The sequence below is a fragment of the Cydia pomonella genome, chromosome 15 (genome assembly GCF_033807575.1).
Source record: "Cydia pomonella isolate Wapato2018A chromosome 15, ilCydPomo1, whole genome shotgun sequence".
Classification (NCBI taxonomy): Eukaryota; Metazoa; Arthropoda; class Insecta; order Lepidoptera; family Tortricidae; genus Cydia; species Cydia pomonella.
Window position 1 is genome coordinate 20,059,009 of NC_084717.1, and position 18,711 is coordinate 20,077,719.

Sequence of the window (18,711 nt, forward strand, 5' to 3'; positions counted from 1 at the left end):
ATGGCGACCGAACTGGCGAACGAAAAACATTAAACATTGAGTAATAATCCCTAATCTGAGCGGGAATTTTCTAAGTGGAAACTTGCATGAGAATTTCTCATTAATGTTTCCAGAAACATTCGGAAATTTTGAGTATGTACTGTAAGTTTCACTTGCACATTGCTAGGCAAATTACGGCATTTTTACAAGCTTTTTATTAACTTGCAATGTACTTACCTAGTATGTATGTGACCAAGTATGTGTGACCAAGAGGAAACAGGGGGGTCAGTACTTGCGCCATAAAGACGTCCTCAAGCGTCACCTGACCACTTGTGGTATACCGAGTGATTCCTGGGAGAAACTGGCGATGTGTAGAACGGAATGGCGCGAAACTGTGCATAAAAAGGTAGAGCAATACGAGCAGCGGCGCTTGGAAGACCTGGATGCCAAGCGCCATCTCCGTAAGACGCGACTGAGGCCCTCGTATACCTATACCTACAACCCAGCTGGCCAGCTTCATTGCGCACCATGCGATCGCATTTTCAAAACCAAATTTGGCTTTGCAAGCCATATTAGAGCTCCATGCTTCCGAATAAAAGCAGTTGAAGGAGTCGCCGTCGTCGGATACGGCGAGGAGGACTATATATACTTGTACGGGTCGAATATTACAAGTTATATTTGACCCAATTCCCGGTTTCCGATTAAGCTAAAAGCGATTAAAGAGAGGTATGGGCAATGTGAATGTCATCTCGTCTTGTGTGGTAGGGCACAGCACAGCAGATGTCATTCTAGATCTAGAGCAGAGCCCAACTGGGGAAGTACCTCCACCTTACAGAAAACCGCAGCCAAATAACACTTGACCCTACTCATAGTGTTGTGTTCCTGCCGGTGAGTAAGGTTGCCAGAGCTCAACGAGGGGGTGGGGTTAGGGTCGGCAACGCGCATGTAACTCCTCTGGAGTTGCAGGTGTACATAGGCTACGGAGATTGCTTACCATCAGGCAGGCCGTATGCTTGTTTGCCACCGACGTAGTATAAAAAAAAAAAGCTGAAAATTTGCATACATATGTAAGTCGGGTGACAATGCAATATTATGGTACCATTGAGCTGATGTGATGATAGAAACAGGTGGCCATAGGAACTCTGTGATAAAACAACGCAACCTAATTGAATTTGGGGTTGTTAGAATTTTCTCTATTATAGACTTGCCTGTGAATGAAAAAGTACAGTCAGCGATAAGAGCTTGTATCGTGACACCTCTAACTAATTTTAGTTTTTTTTTGTATCTGTTTGTGTTTTTTATTATTATTATTTTAGTTTTTTTTTGTAATGTGATTTTTGGAGACTTTATACATCTCTAAGTAATAATAATATTTTACTTACTCTTTCTTTAAATAATAATACTGTAGTTTGCATTAATATTTTCAATGAATTGTGTTTTATAATTGTTGATATGCTTGGTTTTGCTTGTATGTAAATTCCATGTTGACGTGTTAAAGTGCTATTTGCTGAATAAATGTTGATGTTGAAGTATCAAAAATGCAATTTTCGCCAAAAACTTATTATTTTAGGTATATCATCGGAGACATTGCTAAAGCCCCTAAATTAGTCATGCAGCAGCGTTTCGTCACGTACTTCACGTAGCCCTAAATATATTCTAAAGGCTTCTCGGAAACGTTCGGGCTTATTTCATTAGGTTTCTGTCTGTGAGAAGTACTGTTGCTAGGCGAACTTTAATGCCAATGTGGTATAAGTAAACAGATAGGGTTAGCTGTTTTAGGTATTTCTTAAAAAAATATTACTACGTAAATAAAAATTGAAAGTACAGCATAAATAAAAAATACTATAGTACAAGTGACAAGCACTACGCAATAACCTGGTTATATTCCTATTGCTTGCCTAACACAGGCGAATATTCTATGAAATGAGACTACTGGGAACAATTTTTTATTCATTTTTTACCAAAGTTAATAATTATTCACTTTGGAGAGTTTAGAGGTACTAACTGAGGTATTTCAATATTTGTTTTCCTTTGGTAACATGTGAGAAAAAAACCCAATGGTGTCCAGTTGGAACAAGGGAAAACCGGTAGTCGTCAGTGATAGTGACAGCTGGGAATAACCCGTAATTTTGGTAGCCTAATTAAATTAAAACTTGGTCTAATTAAGGCTAGTTATGACTTTCTCTGTACAGTTTAACCAACGCAACGCAATGCTTATGGCTTCTGTATTGTTACTTAATGTACCTACATGGGCGGCGACGACCGCTTTACATCAGATGTAGGGTTGCCGTCTCTAAAATTTGGAAACCAGGACAAGACGCGTGAATACCCAGGATTATAGAGTCCAGAACCCGGACATGTCAACAGGTTGTGCGTCTGTCCCGGGTGGCCTAAGGCTTTAAATTTTTAAACCCGGACTACAAATGAAGTCCTCCCCGGACGCTACCCGGACACCCTCTAAACTAGGACAAATCCGGGGAAACCCGGACGGATGGCAACCCTAATCAGATGGCTCTTTTGCTGGTTGTTGACTAGCTTAATGTAATAAAATAAAAAAACTAGAAATTCACTATAACCCATATCAAAGAAGCAAAGCTCAATCCTTTTTCTTAAATACAAGCACACGAGGAACAAGCAGGCATCATGCTCGTCTCTACCCAGAACGTATAGAATGTGCCATAAGATACTGAACTGTAGTGCCAGAAGAACTGTCACAAAAATTACAAAAATAGTAAAATACTTACTTCGTCCTTCACAGCGACACTAATATTGGTCTTAAGCGCCGTACACCCTAGGTACTGGTATAGGCCAATTTCCGCCATTGTAAACTTTTCCCTAAAAACAAAACTACCTACAGAATAATTATATCTAACCACCGAGTCTGCTCACAAGATGTCATGAATGAGGATCGGTTGAGAAATGCAACCTCGGGCTAAGCACATCACATTTTTATTTTTATCGCGTTTAAGTAGGTATGTAACTGCGAAAGTGATAGGCATAGTGATAGGTGATAAAAAATGCAACCATGCTGCCACCACTGCAGAACATCCGGACATACGAAAGAATTTTTTGCTCGAGCTGAAAGCACCTGAAACGGAGTCTTTCGCTAAGGCTCGGTCGAAAATACATTACCAGCAATAGTAATAACAGTGCGCATTAAAAAGCTCCCCTCTACAAGGGGGTGCATTATCTCCGAATACAGTTTGTTCGACGGCAGACAGTCTGGCGGGCGCCGGGCCCCCGTGGTATGTACTTGCCAAGTCTTATAAATGTCGAGAAATTAGAGATAACTATCATGGAGGCGTATTGTGATTTATAACAGGTTATGAAATTTATGAATTTGATCTGGATTTGTTAAAGTGTGTGGATATGATATGTCAGTGTCAAAAGCGACATTTCTTCAACCAAAAACGTCACTTTTGAAGTGTCAGTCAGTGGACAGATCATATCAATGTACCTATCAGAAAGCGCATCAAATTCGTAACTAGTTATTGCAATCAGAAATATCAGAAAACACCTCCTAATTGTACCTTGTGACTCCAATACATGGTGTATGGTAGTTACAGTGTATTGGATTAACAGGGTACAAAAATTTATGGTGTAACACTTTACTGAGATGACATCATACCAACTCGAGAAATTGGGACGGGTGCCGCCGACTGTGGTCTGAACTCAGAACCCTGAAAACGTACGTAAATTATCGGTTCAGATAGAATAGATACAAATACAAAATTCTTTATTTCATAAAAGCGTACATAGTTATGATGTCCTACATTTTAAATTTAAAACCCTTAGTTACACAATAATACTTAAAAACAGATTGTACAATGTGTACAAAAATTGGTACGCGGGGTACAGCCCGCGTAGCCAACGTGCATATCGTTCACGAACGAAACGCAAATGTCACAGTCGCACTAATATGGAAGAGTGATAGAGAGAGATGACTACGCTACGCTACGGAGCGTTAACGATTGTAACGTTGGCTACGCAGCCAGGAGGAGGTTAAATCGTAAGTATTATTCAACAGCTACTTACCACCCTGCGACAGATCGGCGCCGCGTTGTCTCCGGACATCGATCGCACGCACGACGTCCGCGACTGATAAATCGGAGCGTCTCAATCGTACCTAATAGTGCAGGGCTGACAAAACTAACGAACGGTATTATTGTTTCTATAGAAGAAGTTTCATTTCGATAGAAAATATAATCGAATTGAAATTTTAATTGTGTGAATTAAGGTGAGGTGAGGCGAGGAAGATGAGCTGAACTGTCACTACATGCGAATAACATCGCCCTCTTGACAATCATCATCATATATTTCTGGTCGGGCTTTACCTAGATTGATTGATTAGATGAGGCTTGAATTGATGTTTTTTTTTAGGCTTGCCCGTTAAAGGGTTAAATCATAAAATTAACAAAGAAAACTTAATGTATGGTAAAAACCACCCCTATTTGAAATGCTGCTCTGACCTAGAAGTTCTAGTTTTGTAGCCTAAAATAAATATTTTTTACGCATGATTTTTGGTAGTAGGTAAATAATAATTCATAGTCTAATCTAAGTAGTTACACTAACAGTTTGAGTAATTTTGGGACCATTATAAAGCTATCAAATTAACTAACTTTAGGTAAACCTAAAGTCACAAGTCAAAGTCAAAGTATTTATCAATTATTTGATCGGTAAAACTAATAGGTCACGCTACGGTCACGTTAACAAGTCAATTCTTACCTAATGATATGACAACTTGTTAACCAAATAGAATATAACGCAACGTATGCCAAAGAGTCACCGCCATCATGTAAAATGATGCTTGTGAGTCTAATCAAGAAGCTTGCTTTCTTTCAACGCATCTCCCTTGCTATACAGCGGTAACGCCGTCAGTGTCATGGGGTCCATGCCGCAGGCCGACTTATTGGACGGGGTGTTCGCGGTGTAGGTATATTTTTATTTTTTCTGTGTTATTTTATATACTTAATTTTATTTTTAGGTTTAACTAGTTTTCATTGAATAGTAGTATTATTTAATTTAATTGGTATATACCTAGTATAGATCAAATTTAATAAATTATCAATTTCTTAGACAAAAAAAGAGCTTATAAATGGGGAATGCTCCCTGGAATTAACGTGTATGGCGAACGTGGAATGTCCAATTCCGGGACATTTTGTATAGAAAACTAGTATCCAGGGAGCACACCGTGCTCATAAACATTACTGAGATGTAATGTCTACTTGGTGATTAAATAATAACCGACCTACCTCTTAGGTAGGTCGGTTAATGAACAATGATACACCTCAAGTTAGACAAAGATAAAGAACAGTTTATTATTCAAGTAGGCATATTACAATGCGCTTATGAACGTCAAATAAAGCTACACCGGCTCTAACCCTACACCTCTGACCCGAGAAGATTTAAATCCCCCCTCAATTGGAGACACAACAACACACAACAACTCAACAATACAACAACAACACTCAAGACAAGACTCAAGCTATAAACAAACCATGTATGGGCAAGTTACAATCGAAGGAGCATGGCATAGCTGTGATGTGATTGTTCTTCCTTGTCGTATCCTCATGGCTGAGGGACGTGACGACTGTAGACACTCTTCACCAGTGCTCTCCAAGCCGCTCTATCTTGGACCCAGTGTATGCTAGCCTGAAATGTGGTTTTGGTCTCTGACGTTATATGTAGATGTGATTAATATACATAAAATTGCGTAAAAATATTTTCTATAATGTTAATATCCAGAGACGAAAATGAAGACTACAATACAATACAATACAAATACCCTTTATTGCACACCTCAATACAGAAACAATACAAATAATACAACACATTAAGAAGAGGTAAACAACAGGTGGTAAACGTAAATGAATACGCGGTGCAACATATACGCGGTACATACGCGGAATAGGTGGGCAGTATAGGTAAACGTATGTATAGAAATTCAAAATTCAAAAATTTATTCTGTAAGTAGGCCTCAAGGGCTCTTTTACAAGTCAGTAAAACATTATAGTAACATCATATAGTGACATGAAAAATACATAACAACATTTTGTGTGTGTAACTAAATTGTTTGTGATTTTTTTGGATAATTTATTTTGTCCAATTAAGTGTATTTTGTTTTATCTCACGTTGTATATTATTTTTTATTTTGTATCTTTGGTAGTTGGGGCAATAAACATTTTTTATCTTTATTTATAAATACAACAGCCAATACCTGGGTAAACATTACATTATAATAATCTTAAAATAGATAATTACTACAATACAATAGAGATGTATAGTCTCTATGGTTAAAAATACATTAAATCTGGAGATGTAAAAGGTCCCCAATGTCAGAGTACTAATACTAATAAGATTTGGAGGTGTAAAGTCTCTCCAAGTGTCAAAATAAAATTAGAGAAGCAATCTTCCCCTTTCGTCTTAACCATCTGTGGTTTTGGTTTTGGCAGCCCTGCGAAGTAGATGGACGCTTCAGACTCTTTTATGCCCGTGTTTTATTGTGCGTCTGTCTACATTTAAGAGATGACTAAGTCGGGTCGATAATTATTATGGTTTGAATCTTGCGGAACGGACGCTATCACTATTTTAATTTTGTGATACTTTTATTTATTCGTAATATAATGTACAGCCCGACCAGGAATATATGATCATTGTCAAGAGGGCGCTGTTATTCTCATGTATAGGGTAACAGTTCAGTTTAGTATGAATACAATTTAGTTCCGATGAAATTCCGCAATATGGCGCCTGATCATATATTACTGGTTAGGCTTAATATTACTTTTAATCACTTTTGATAGATTAATTTCGCCTAACACTCTGAGTGTCCATTCCGCATATTATGTTAGTAAAACCTAAAAATTTGTAACAGAATGTTACACAATTCCATTTAATGCATGCAATCGTTGTTCGCGTACAGCCGCGGTCTTTAATTGTTGAGCCATTTAGGGTTCAAGCTAATTTGGTTGTTTAATATCTACGGTATATATCTATCATTAATAGCAAATCAAGATGTAGTCAAGATATCATTACTCGAATCGCAATAGCCAAACAAGCTTTCAACAATAAAAAACATATAAATCAAAAATGTCTACTAATACTAATTTTTTATTTATTAAATCCTACATCTGGAGAATCGCCTTATACGCCTGCGAACTGTGGGTACTGACACAAAATAGAGAAAGATTGGAAAGCTTCGAAATGTGGTGTTGGCGGAGAATGGCAGGGATTAAGTTGGACAGAAAAAATATCAAATATGACAGTTCTAGATAGCATTAAAGAGAAGAGAAATATAATAAAGGCAATAGAAAATAGAAGAGGGGTACTAATTGGACATCTGCTACAACACGACCTGTTCCTTAATCGGAGCATCGAAAACTTGCTACCTACCAAACATTTTTTACAGCAGCATATGCTTCGGGCATCGAATGCAACCTTCTCGTTTGCCGCGGCGTGTTTTACTTGGCGCCTTAGCTGATGCCAAGAGAAGCGTCGGTCGGCCTATGTTACGGCATAAGGACTGCGCCAAGCGAGACATGCACGCCTTCAGCATCCCTGTTCATAAATGGGAGGAGCTTGCCGAGGACAGAGATAAGTGGCGCAAACTGGTGTTCGACGGACGTAAAATCCACGATGAGGCTTGGTTTAAGACACTTGCTAGTAAGCGAGCCAAGCGTCATCAGCCCGACACCTGTTCGCCACGGACACACTACACCTGCCTGGCTTGTGGTCGTGTTTGCCGCTCCAGTATTGGCCTACACAGCCATGAAAAGCGCTGCCGCCCTACCTGACACTGTTTGAATAGTCTGTAATAGACTCAAAGGCCAATGATGATGCTTCGGGCGGTGTACCAAGGAGGACACGTGTGGGGACATCTCCTTGCACCGCAGAAAAATCTGCCTTTACCTTCAAACTGGGGGTGGGCTAAGGATCGCGGTCTTTGGGAGCCAGTTTGGTCAACCTTACCAGTAGCATCTAGCGCGTGATTAGATGCAAATGCAAACAAAAGTGTGCAAACATATGAAACTGCGTAAGATGACATTTGAAGTGTAGGTACGGATCTTTGTGGTTGCGGTGGAGACACCCGTATGCTAAGATTTTTAAAAGTTCTTCGCATAGCTCACATATACCTATTAAACACAGTAATTGAATTTAATAATGTATTTACAAATATGATCATTAGGACAGACAATCAATCTTACATGCCAATCTTCTTAATTCCAATCATAAGGTAATTAATAATTAAATTAATACGTTTCTGTAGACAATTTTTTCTTAAAATTTTAGGAATATAAAATGATGATGCAGTTCTATAAAGTTACGATGCAGAGCAACAACACAGGCAAGTTATCTATAAAAATAAACTACAAAATACCTACTACAATCCGCACGCCGCGCGCCGCTCACGACGCCGCGGCCGAAGCCCGCGCGAGAGCGGTTCCGCTACGTCTTCGTTTATATATTTTTTGACACGTTTTTACTTTAAAGATGTTTTTTAAATTATACTTTTTATATTTAAGAATAAGTGGGCTATTCTTAAATATGAAAAGTATAATTATTTTGTAAATTTCATAATAATATAATTCTGATCGACTTATTTCCGATTTTTTTTTTTATAATTTTGTGTTTTTTCGATTTACTCCGTTTTTTCTATGGACGGGTAAAAAGTTTGTTCCAGATCTGATATCTATATTGGGGCAGATATGGAGCCCAGAATGCAGCACGAGAGATGTACCTCCCCCCCCCCTTCTCCTCCCACCTGTCGGGGGGTACCGCGTGTCAACCGGGCTAAATCAGCTCAGAATAACCTAAGGAGTCTTTGTGTCTTTGTGATCCCAAGTGGCGCCTTTTAAGAAAAAATTGCAGGGTCACGGCCACTATTTACTCTACTATGTGGAAAGAAAGATACAGTCAGCGATAAAAGCTTGTACCAAAAATGAAATTTTTGGCAAAAAACTTATTTTATTCAACTAATAGAGTCAGACCAAGATTTGGCAGCGATTTTGATAGAACTGCCTGTGCAAGCGTTATGTAAACGTCATAATTTCATAAATGTTTGACGTTAAAATTAACACTTGGCTATAAAAATCGTTGCTAAAGTATCTTGATTCGACTCTACGCAAAATGCTGCTCATGTCAGGTACCGTAAAACCACCCAACTATAGTCCAAAGCTCCCAACTATGGTCCACAAATAAACTAAATTTTTCTCGTTCAGGTGTGTATTTTACTATATTTTTGTAGTTCTAAGGCAAAGTATGTTTATAAATGGAAGGTAAAACTAGGAGTGAACCAAAAGGAATATTGGTATAGATACTTAATTTCCTTTTGAACTTGTGGACCATAGTTGCAGTATTTGACTATAATTGGGTAGTTTTACGGTATCTAATCTAATGAGCCTAAAGATTTTCTATTTCAACTGCTGCGTTAGTACCTCCACCTTACAGAAGACAGCAGACAATAACACTAGACCTTACTCATAGTGTTCCTGCTGGTGAGTAACGTTGCCAGAGCTCAACGAGGGTGCAGAGTGTTAGCGCCGGCACGCCGGCAACGCCCATGTAACTCCTCTGGAGTTGCAGGCGTCCATAGGCTACGGAGACTGCTTAACATCAGGCGGGCCGTATGCTTGTTTGCCACCGACGTAGTATAAAAAGTACCTATTTTCTTTTGCACAGTATGCTAGCGAATGAACCGCCTATCGATTTTATGAATAGCTTCCTAGTTCTGTTTGTAAAAAATCTTAAGCACTATTTTTAGTATTTGCTTTTTAGGGATCCGTACCTAAAGGGTCAAACGGGACCTTATTACTGAGACCGCTGTCCGTCCGTCCGTCCGTCTGTCACCAGGCTGCATCTTATGAACCGTGATAGTTAGCCAGTTGAAATTTCTGCAGATTATGTATTTTTGTTGCCGCTATAACAACAAATACTAAAAACAGAATAAAATAAATATTTAAGGGGGCACCCATACAAAAAAAGTGATTTTTAGATAATGGTACGGAACCCTTCGTGCGCGAGTTCGACTCGCACTTGGCCGGTTTTTCTTATTTGACTTCCTCGTTGGTAGGATTCTGTTATTTTCTCATTGTCAACTTACCAAGTATTGTCATTAAAGATGATGCTCAGAGCCAACTTCTTGCCTACATACCTAAACTTAAGAAGGTTTTCTTATTATTTTCTCAAAGTTTTCCTTTTTATAACTGCAATATAAAGATTGCACATGTTTCAGACTTATTTTAACCTAACTTATAAACTGTTTTTTTTTTGTATGTATGTTACTCGATATCTCCGAGAATTGTGAACCGATTTTCAAATTTTTTTTTTTAATCTAACGGGTATAACCCCGAGATGGTCCCATTGGCACCAAATCGGGGTCTGATGACGGGATCTTGGAGAAATCGAGGGAACTCTTCAAATGTTATAGGTACATGTATGGCGCTTTTGATAATATTTGAAGTCGGTTTTATTTTTTGTTAAAAAGTTTTATTTGTATAGAGGTATGCAACAAAGAGTAGGTATTTGTATTGTATTACGTTCTAAATATTGTCTAGTTTGTGCTTAAAGAAAATATCTGCGAAAAATCTCTGTCATCTAATTTAATGATAAAATAACCTATAAATTATACAAGGTGTAACAAAAATAGCGGGGATACGTTTAAGGGCATATTCGGTATCGTGTTCTGGTTAGGAAAAAAAAAACATATGTTTTACGCAAAAAAAAATTTTTTCTATGGGGCTGGGCGTCCAATTCGGTCAACCCTCCATACAAAATTACAAAGGCGAATTTTCGGCGTCCAATTTTTGGTCTTTTATTTAGGGTTCCGTACCAAAAATGTACAAAAGGAACCCTTGCTTATAATAAGAACACTATTATTGATATTGTTACACCTTGGAATAAATAAAAGAAGACGTAATAATTATGAAAAAGTTGATTTATTATTATAATTATAATAATTATTATAATACAGTTTACAATAATTACAAGCGATCACCAAAACGGTGAAAGAAAACGGCGTATTAAATTATTCAGGGCGTCTACACACGCGCTCGGCACGTCGCGGGCGCGCGGCGCGTCGCGTCGCGGCGCAGCACATCGCGTCGTGGCGCAGCGCATCGCGTCGCCGATGCGGTTGCACGCAGAAAGCCTATTTGACTTAACGGTAGGTATTTGTATACGGAAGCTATGTAACATGATAGAGAAGCGTAACGTGCAAACGCAAGGACTTTTACTCAGAGAATCTATAATAATATATCGCTTGGTAATTAATACAAAGGTCTATCCTTTTATAATTGCTATAGGTTAGATACATCTTTGGTCTTCCAAGGAGGATGTTATTATAGATTTTCTCAGTATATCACCCACGATGTATCCAGCGATTCGCGAGTAGACGACCATTAATTTTTATTCGTTTAGGATATAGTCTTTCGAACGCGAGGAACAAAATATTACACATGTCGAGAATATTATTTATAATCGAATCGGATAATCTGAGTCGAGAGCGGCAAAAGCGCGAGCGGGCGCGGTCGCGGGCGCGGGTGCGGGAGCGGGCGGTGGCGACGCTACTATGTACACACGCCAACACACACAGTTACACCATCTGAAAGGAAAAACAAATGTGAACATTCTTAATAAACCACATATGTCTTATGCACACGGAGTTCTTGAAAATAAATAGTATGAAAAACGAGTTTGTTTAATATGGACGCTGCGTTGGACGCCCTTGCAGAAAACTGGGCTATAACCGCGAAAATCGAAGTTCGTCAAATGCGCCCGCAATTTTCTCTGTCACTCTAATTACGTCTTAGTGTGAGTAAAAGAGAAAGATCCCCACAATTTACGAATTTCGGTTTTCGCGGTAGGCCCCAGCGTATGTGCTAAAGGTGCACATTAGTACTTTTTTTCTAACACCCTCTCACATTCAGGCATTAGTTTCCTCATCTTTGTCGTAAATATACCTATCACAAAGCGGTGATGCTCAGTGCATAGAGTTGAGGAAAGCAGCTGCGCGAGGCATGGGTAAGAAGGGACACTTGCCTGAGGGCTACGGAACGCATGCTCCGAACATTTGGTGTCGGCGTCAGCGTCGAGCGTGTACACTCAGAGCTTGCGGTTCATGAGCGGAGCGTTAGTCGTTTGCTGCAAAAGTCGTTAGGTGTTGGTGGCTACGGGCAGTCGCACTCGTCCATGACCATCTCGGGGAGGTCGCGCTTGACGATGTTGGATTCGGCGCTGAAGTAGATGAGAGACAGTAAAGTGCCAAGTATATAACGAGCTTACAGTGTTGGTGGCTACGGGCAGTCGCACTCGTCCACGACCATCTCGAGGAGGTCACGCTTGACGATTGACGATGTTGTAGTGTCGAAGTAGAGGACAGACAGACATAAGCTGCCACGTATAATGAGCTTACAGTGTTGGTGGCTACGGGCAGTCGCACTCCTCCACGACCATCTCGGGGAGGTCGCGCTTGACGATGTTGGAGTCTGCGCCGAAGTAGATGAGTGACAGCGCGGAGAAGCGCACCGGCGCGCAGCACGCCGCACGCTCCAGCCGCGCCGCCTCCACCACCTGCGCATATAGATAGATGACAAACTGCTTGGCACAGGAATCACGAGTCTACTGTAGCGGACTGTAGTCCAAAGACTGGCATAGTCGGAATACCAAAATGAGAAAAAGTTGCCAATATTCCTCATCCAAAATCGATATTTGTTAGTGTTTGATCGCGTCGCAGTTGGCATCTAGTCTTAGCCATTGAGGCCTAATCTGACATAAAGCACGCCGTACACGTTTCGCGAAACGTGTGTGAAGAGATCGTTCTTATCCAAATTTTGTAGAGCAATAGTCACGGCGAGCGTTTTGCGAATGATACGGAAGCGGTAAGTAGGTAACTATAATCGGCACATCTAATACTCGTAAGTCGTAATTCAGACTCACCTGCGAGTGGTAATTAAGGAAGGGTGCACAAGCACCGCGGCAATAGTTCGCGTAGTAGCCCTCCGGCGCGACTATCCAGTCGTCCCAGCCGAGCGCTCGGAAGCTCACGTAGTAGGTCTGCCGGCAACAGCGGCCGTGCGAGTTGGCGTCGCAGTCGAGCGCTCGGCGGCGGCGTGGCGGTGGCGGCGACAGGCGGAGGCGGAGTAGCGGCCGCGCTGCTTGACCGCCGCCCAGCCGCAGCCGCACGCGGCCCGTGCAGCCACTGTAAGATATCCACGTCATTGCAAATCCGTGAGGAGCAAATGATAAAGGTACATATGAGTCAGACAGAGTTCGTTGCTATAAACACATAGCAACAATGCTGGAGTCTAAATCTAAGGTGAGGACTAACCCAGTGCAATCAAGCAGTAGCCTGAGCGGCTGGTGCGCGCCCTTCGCCGCCCAGCGCCTGGCAGCTGCCGTGACATCCAGCCGCTGCCAGCCGCCCTTGAGCCGCGCCACGCCCGCCAGCTCGCCCACACTGCCGTTCCCGCTCACGGTGAACGCCCACAGCGTGTACTGAGCTCGCGGGCCGGCTTCAGCCAGCACCAGCAGCTCGGCGGACGCGACAGAGAGACTGTCGCCGTCTCGCTCCTCCTGGCCCAGGCGGAACTCGATCAGCCGCTGGCCGTTTAAGATGTCACCTGCAAAGAGACGTTGTCTTCGAAAACTTGGTCAAAGCCTGAACTGTCTAGTGGGAATGGAAACTGCTCAGCACAACTGTTTACCAGTTCTTGCAAAAAGTTAGGAAAATTCTAACCAGCTTATCAGCTTCGTGTAGATATTCTTGACAAATTGGACGAGAAATTTTTGAAGGCATTTCCAACTATTTGGCTTGAAACACCTTGAAAATCCACATCTATAAAAATGTGTCCACAGTTATTGTAAATGCAATCAGTTGTGCTGAACAAGATTAGCCAGACCCTTACAGTTCTCAAACTTACTGCCTAAACCCTACATTTCCCTACATTCCCTACCTAAAGCGAAATGACTCATAATAGTGTAGTGGTTATGACGGGGAAAGGAAGGGATGGGACCGGTAGGGTACACGCGGTGGTCGCCCTTGGCTGTGGACTACGCTTGCCCGCTCGCTTCGCTCGCTCGGCACGCTTGCTCGAGCGAGCGAATTGATTCGTGCTCGCGCTAGCCGAGCGTACACCTACTTTAACTCTTTAAATCCTAATGTATTAAGGAGTATTTAGTTTTGTGCTAAGGCGTCACAACCACGTACACGGCTGTTGAGATAAGAAGGTAAGTAAAGTTGTTTAAATACTAATCCATTTTTCAGGTGATGTGGGGCGGCTGCTGGTCACCTCAGGTCCTGTTGAAGAAGAAAACTAAATCAGTATCCCTTATACTTAGTAGTAGTATATTTATCAGGATAGATTTTACCCGATAGCGCAACACAAAGGAGGGTAATATGTTTATCAGTCAATGCCAGTTTGTAACTTTGTGGCTATCTAAAGGTTAAACGAAAGGGTCGTTTTTGATGATTCTTACGTCAATCGATTTGTTTTAATAGTACGAGTGTTATAGTCGTTCGATTTAAAGCTGGCCCGGAGCGGCTAATCTTTTGTCTATTGTTAACTAAAACCGCGCGTGCCACTAGCTGCAAAAAAATGATAGTATAATTCTAGTTGGCATCTGAGCGAGGGTTAGTCCAACGCTCAAAAAACCAGTGTAGGTGCGCTCTCCGATAACGCGCCTTTGTTCCGCATATCGAGGACACATTTTAGACTGGTTCGGTCGCGTTCGACTCGCCGGCACTCAGTAACCGTAGAGGGACCACACAAGAATTCCCAAATTATTTTTCTATGTGTTCATTTTAAATCTGAGTTCAATTACCATAGGAGTTTGTAATTCAATAACCGGTTAAAGTGACTGGACCCTTTTTTTGCAGGTAAAGGCACGCGCAGTTTTAGTTAACAATAGACAAAGGATTAGCCTCCCGGGGCCAGCTACAAATCTAAAAACTATAATAACGACACGAAACTAAGAATGCAACAATATCGTCTCAATAGGACGTTATATTGTAAAAAACCGGCCAAGAGCATGTCGGGCCATGCTCAGAGTAGGGTTCCGTAGTTACTCTTCCGTCGCAATAAGCTAAACTGGAGCTTAAAGTATAGTAGATTGTTAACCAAGGGATGAACTGTGGGTGTACGTCTTTTTACTATGAAGGGGAAACTTTTGCGATAACTCAAAAACAGCTAAACTGATCATATCCGCTATAGTTTTCATTTACCTAATGTCTTAAGCTCTACTTCTACGATTTTTTTCATATTTTTTTGACCTATGGTTCAAAAGTTAGAGGGGGGGGGGGGGCACATTTTTTTTTCTTTCGGAGCAATTATCTCCGAATATATTCACTTTATCAAGAAATGTTCGTTGAAGACCCCTATTAGTTTTGAAAGACCTTTCCAACGATATCCCACACTGTAATTATAATATAGTAATGATTTAATAATTTAATTAAACTCATCTCTAGGTTCCATTGATCGTTTTTAATTTTGAATGGCCATTTAGGATCTTTGACCATTTTCAGATAATTTTTCCTTAGTATTTAATTAATTTGTTACGATGTCCGCTTTGTTGATTCGCAGGCTTTTCATACGAGTAGGTATAGATACCGCTTTGTCTCATAAATGTCATAATGTAACGTTCAAACGTATAGGAACGTATACATTCCTGTAAATGTGTGTAACCCGGATATTTCCACCGACTGGCGATCAAAGCGCTGTGCATTGTGACCCCTCGTTTGATTACACTGACTACAGTAGAACCCCGATAACACGAATCTAGAGGGAAACGTTAAAAAGTTCGTGTTAAATTTTTCTTGTCTATGTATATGACAATCTATTTTAGTTTATGATTATAGTTTATTAGTGTGACTTATGAAAAACACATTAAAAAATATGTTTCAATTTGGACCTTTGCTTCATAGACGAGATGTCAATCGTTCACGCTCCTTAGCGTAGCGTAGTTATTTCTCTCTATCACTCTTCCATATTACGTGCGATAGAGACAATTGCGTTTTGTTTGCTACGGAGTGTTAGCGATTAGCATATAGCCTACGCAGGCTGTTTCACTAAAGATTTTTCAACTTATAAACGGTATGGACGTAGAGATTTTCATACACATAGGTTTTTTTCGTTATTAAACAGGTTTCATTCGAATTACACAGGTACACGGAATTAAATTTACTATTAGAGATGTAATTATACTAACCCGTAAAATATGGTCTTATTGTTTTCTTCGATTTATAGAGATCTGTTTCTAGAGGTCAAATTTATGTTTCGAATTATGGAGGTAAAATTTGTACTTGATAATCGTGTTATAATGAGGTTAGAATCAGACCAAGCTAAGTTGGCAGCGATTTTTATAGCCCAGCCTGTGCAAGTGTTACGTAAACGTCATGATTTCATAGAAGTTTGACGTTTAAACACACTTGCACTGTCTGGTTTATCAAAATCGCTGCCAACTTATCTTGGTCTGACTCTATAAATACACTTTTTGCTCTCAGCAAAAGTTATGGGTCACTAACATTTACTTGAATAGAATGGAGGTTTTGGGCTTCGTATAGAAATTTATTTCGTATTAAGGCCGTGAAGGGGGTTTCGCCTAATCGAGGTTCGAGTTATCGAGGGTCCACTGTATTTCCATCCTTACTATGACAAGGACCTATGTCACTAGGACATTTTAAATCAGTTATGCCGTTTTTATCCTAAAGTTAACAACATCTTGGACACGTGTAAGCTCGGATTTCTATTATTAGTCATTATTATTCTTAGAATAGTAAACAAACTTAGTAAATAATAACATAAAAAGCTTTTACCGTTAGTTTGTTTGCTCATTCAATAACTATTCATATACAGATGTGCCTAAAAATATCTGAACCAACTTTAACAACATATTTCTCATCAGGTGCGACTCTGTCGGTCAGTCTATCTGTCTTTCTGTCTGTCTGACAAATCACCAATTTCTTTTCGTTCCGTGTTTGTCGATGTTCGAATGTATCTCCGAAGTTGACGAATTTCTCTGGGAAAAGTTCTCAGCAATATAAATTTAGCAAACATAACGACCCGGGTATGTCCTTACACTACGTCCAAAAGAGAGGTATGGGTAATGAATGTCATCTCGCTTTGTGTGGTAGGGCACAGCACAGCGGATGTCATTCCAGATCTAGAGCAGAGCCCAACTGGGGAAGTACCTCCACCTTACAGAAAACCGCAGCCAAATAACACTAGACCCTACTCATAGTGTTGTGTTCCTGCCGGTGAGAAAGGTTGCCAGAGTTCAAGGAGGGTGCGGCGTGTTAGGGTCGGCAACACGACGCATCTAACTCCTCTGAAGTTGCTGGCGTACATAGGCTATGGAGACTTCTTACCATCATGCGGTCCGTATGCTTGTTTACCAACGACGTAGTTTACAAGCGCGTTGCCGACCGTAGGGGGAGTGTTAGCACTCCGCACCCTTGTCGAGCTCTGGCAATCTTACTCACCGGCAGGAACACAACACTATGAGTAGGGTCTAGTGTTATTTGGCTGCGGTTCCGTAACTAGAGAGACACAGGCCCTTTGAAACGCCTTGCCAGGGCCGGATTTAGGGGAGGGCAACAGGGGCTACTGCCCCGGGCCTCCACAAAAGAGGGGCCCCCCACAATAGAGAATTCGGTAAATTTACCATTTTATTTGGAAAAAATTTGGGGCCAAGGGGCCTCCACTCCTTTATTGCCCGAGGCCTCCAGACCTCTAAATCCGGCATTGCGCCTTGCGTATCAACGATGGCACAGCCTTGATTCCACCATGGCTGGACAGAATTAGCCCCTTCAATAATGCAGCTCCATCGACCGTGTTGCAACAATACGGAGAAATATCGACTCAACAGGGGAATATTAATGCGGCGTTAGCGGGCGAGTGTTAGAATTATTCATAGGCTATCGACTGTTTTTCTTAAGCTTGAGGAATTAGATTGAAATTGTTCGTTTTAATGCTTTTCAACGAACGGTTTTAAATACGCTAAGACCGTGGAAGATCGCTAACCCTTAATTTTATAATATATGTGACTATATGAAATAAAAAAAACCGGCCAAGTGCGAGTCGGACTCGCGCACCGAGGGTTCCGTACAGTCAGCATCAAAAGTAGCGGATGAAACAACGCTTCAAAAGTATCTACCATTCTGTAACAGCTTAACAAAAAGTGATAGTTCTAAATGTAGAACAATTTAGACTGCAAAAGATATACTTAAGGACGTAAATTTTAGAGATTTATCTACATTCAGAAAATTTATCAGGAATATCAGATACTTTTGGTGCGTTGTTTCATCCGCTACTTTTGATGCTGACTGTACAAACCTGTAGGTATATATTATTATATGATGTAACTAAAAATGTACGATTTTTACAATTTTCCTTTATCTGTGCTATAAGACGTTGCTTCGTACCAAATTTCAAGATTCTGAGTTCACGGGAAGTACCCTGTAGGTTTTGATTCCCTTGCGAGTGTCGAATATTTGCGCCATAAACGGCTGTATCTTTTGATTTCGTTGGCTTAGAAGTTTGATTTTTTCACAGTTCCAAGGAACTGTAGACCTGATTATTTTATATAAATTCCAGCTTGATACCTCCACGCGTTTCTAAGAAAAAGGGTCTTGACAGACAGACAGACGGACGGCGGACAACAAAGTGATCCTATAAGGGTTCCGTTTTTTCGTTTCGAGGTACGGAACCCTAAAAGTACCTAAAAATAACATATTTTATTTAT

General features: G+C 40.8%; 1 protein-coding gene and 1 long non-coding RNA gene across 2 annotated transcripts in view; both read right to left on the bottom strand.

The window, feature by feature from the left end:
* The window catches only part of LOC133525449 (uncharacterized), a 109,100-nt gene extending 99,559 nt beyond the window's left edge, over window positions 1-9,541 (bottom strand). The window contains exon 1 of the long non-coding RNA XR_009800574.1: window positions 9,123-9,541. This is a non-coding gene — a long non-coding RNA (uncharacterized LOC133525449). The remainder of the gene's footprint in view (window positions 1-9,122) is intronic.
* A 1,347-nt stretch (window positions 9,542-10,888) lies between these two features.
* On the bottom strand, window positions 10,889-13,623 carry LOC133525812 (inhibin beta chain; the record flags this gene model as incomplete). The annotated part of the gene is made up of 4 exons (XM_061862200.1): window positions 10,889-11,575; window positions 12,386-12,543; window positions 12,910-13,171; window positions 13,301-13,623. Coding segments are annotated over 3 exons (732 nt in total), but the record flags the coding sequence as incomplete, so codon positions are not given.
* Between the last annotated feature and the right edge of the window lie 5,088 nt (window positions 13,624-18,711).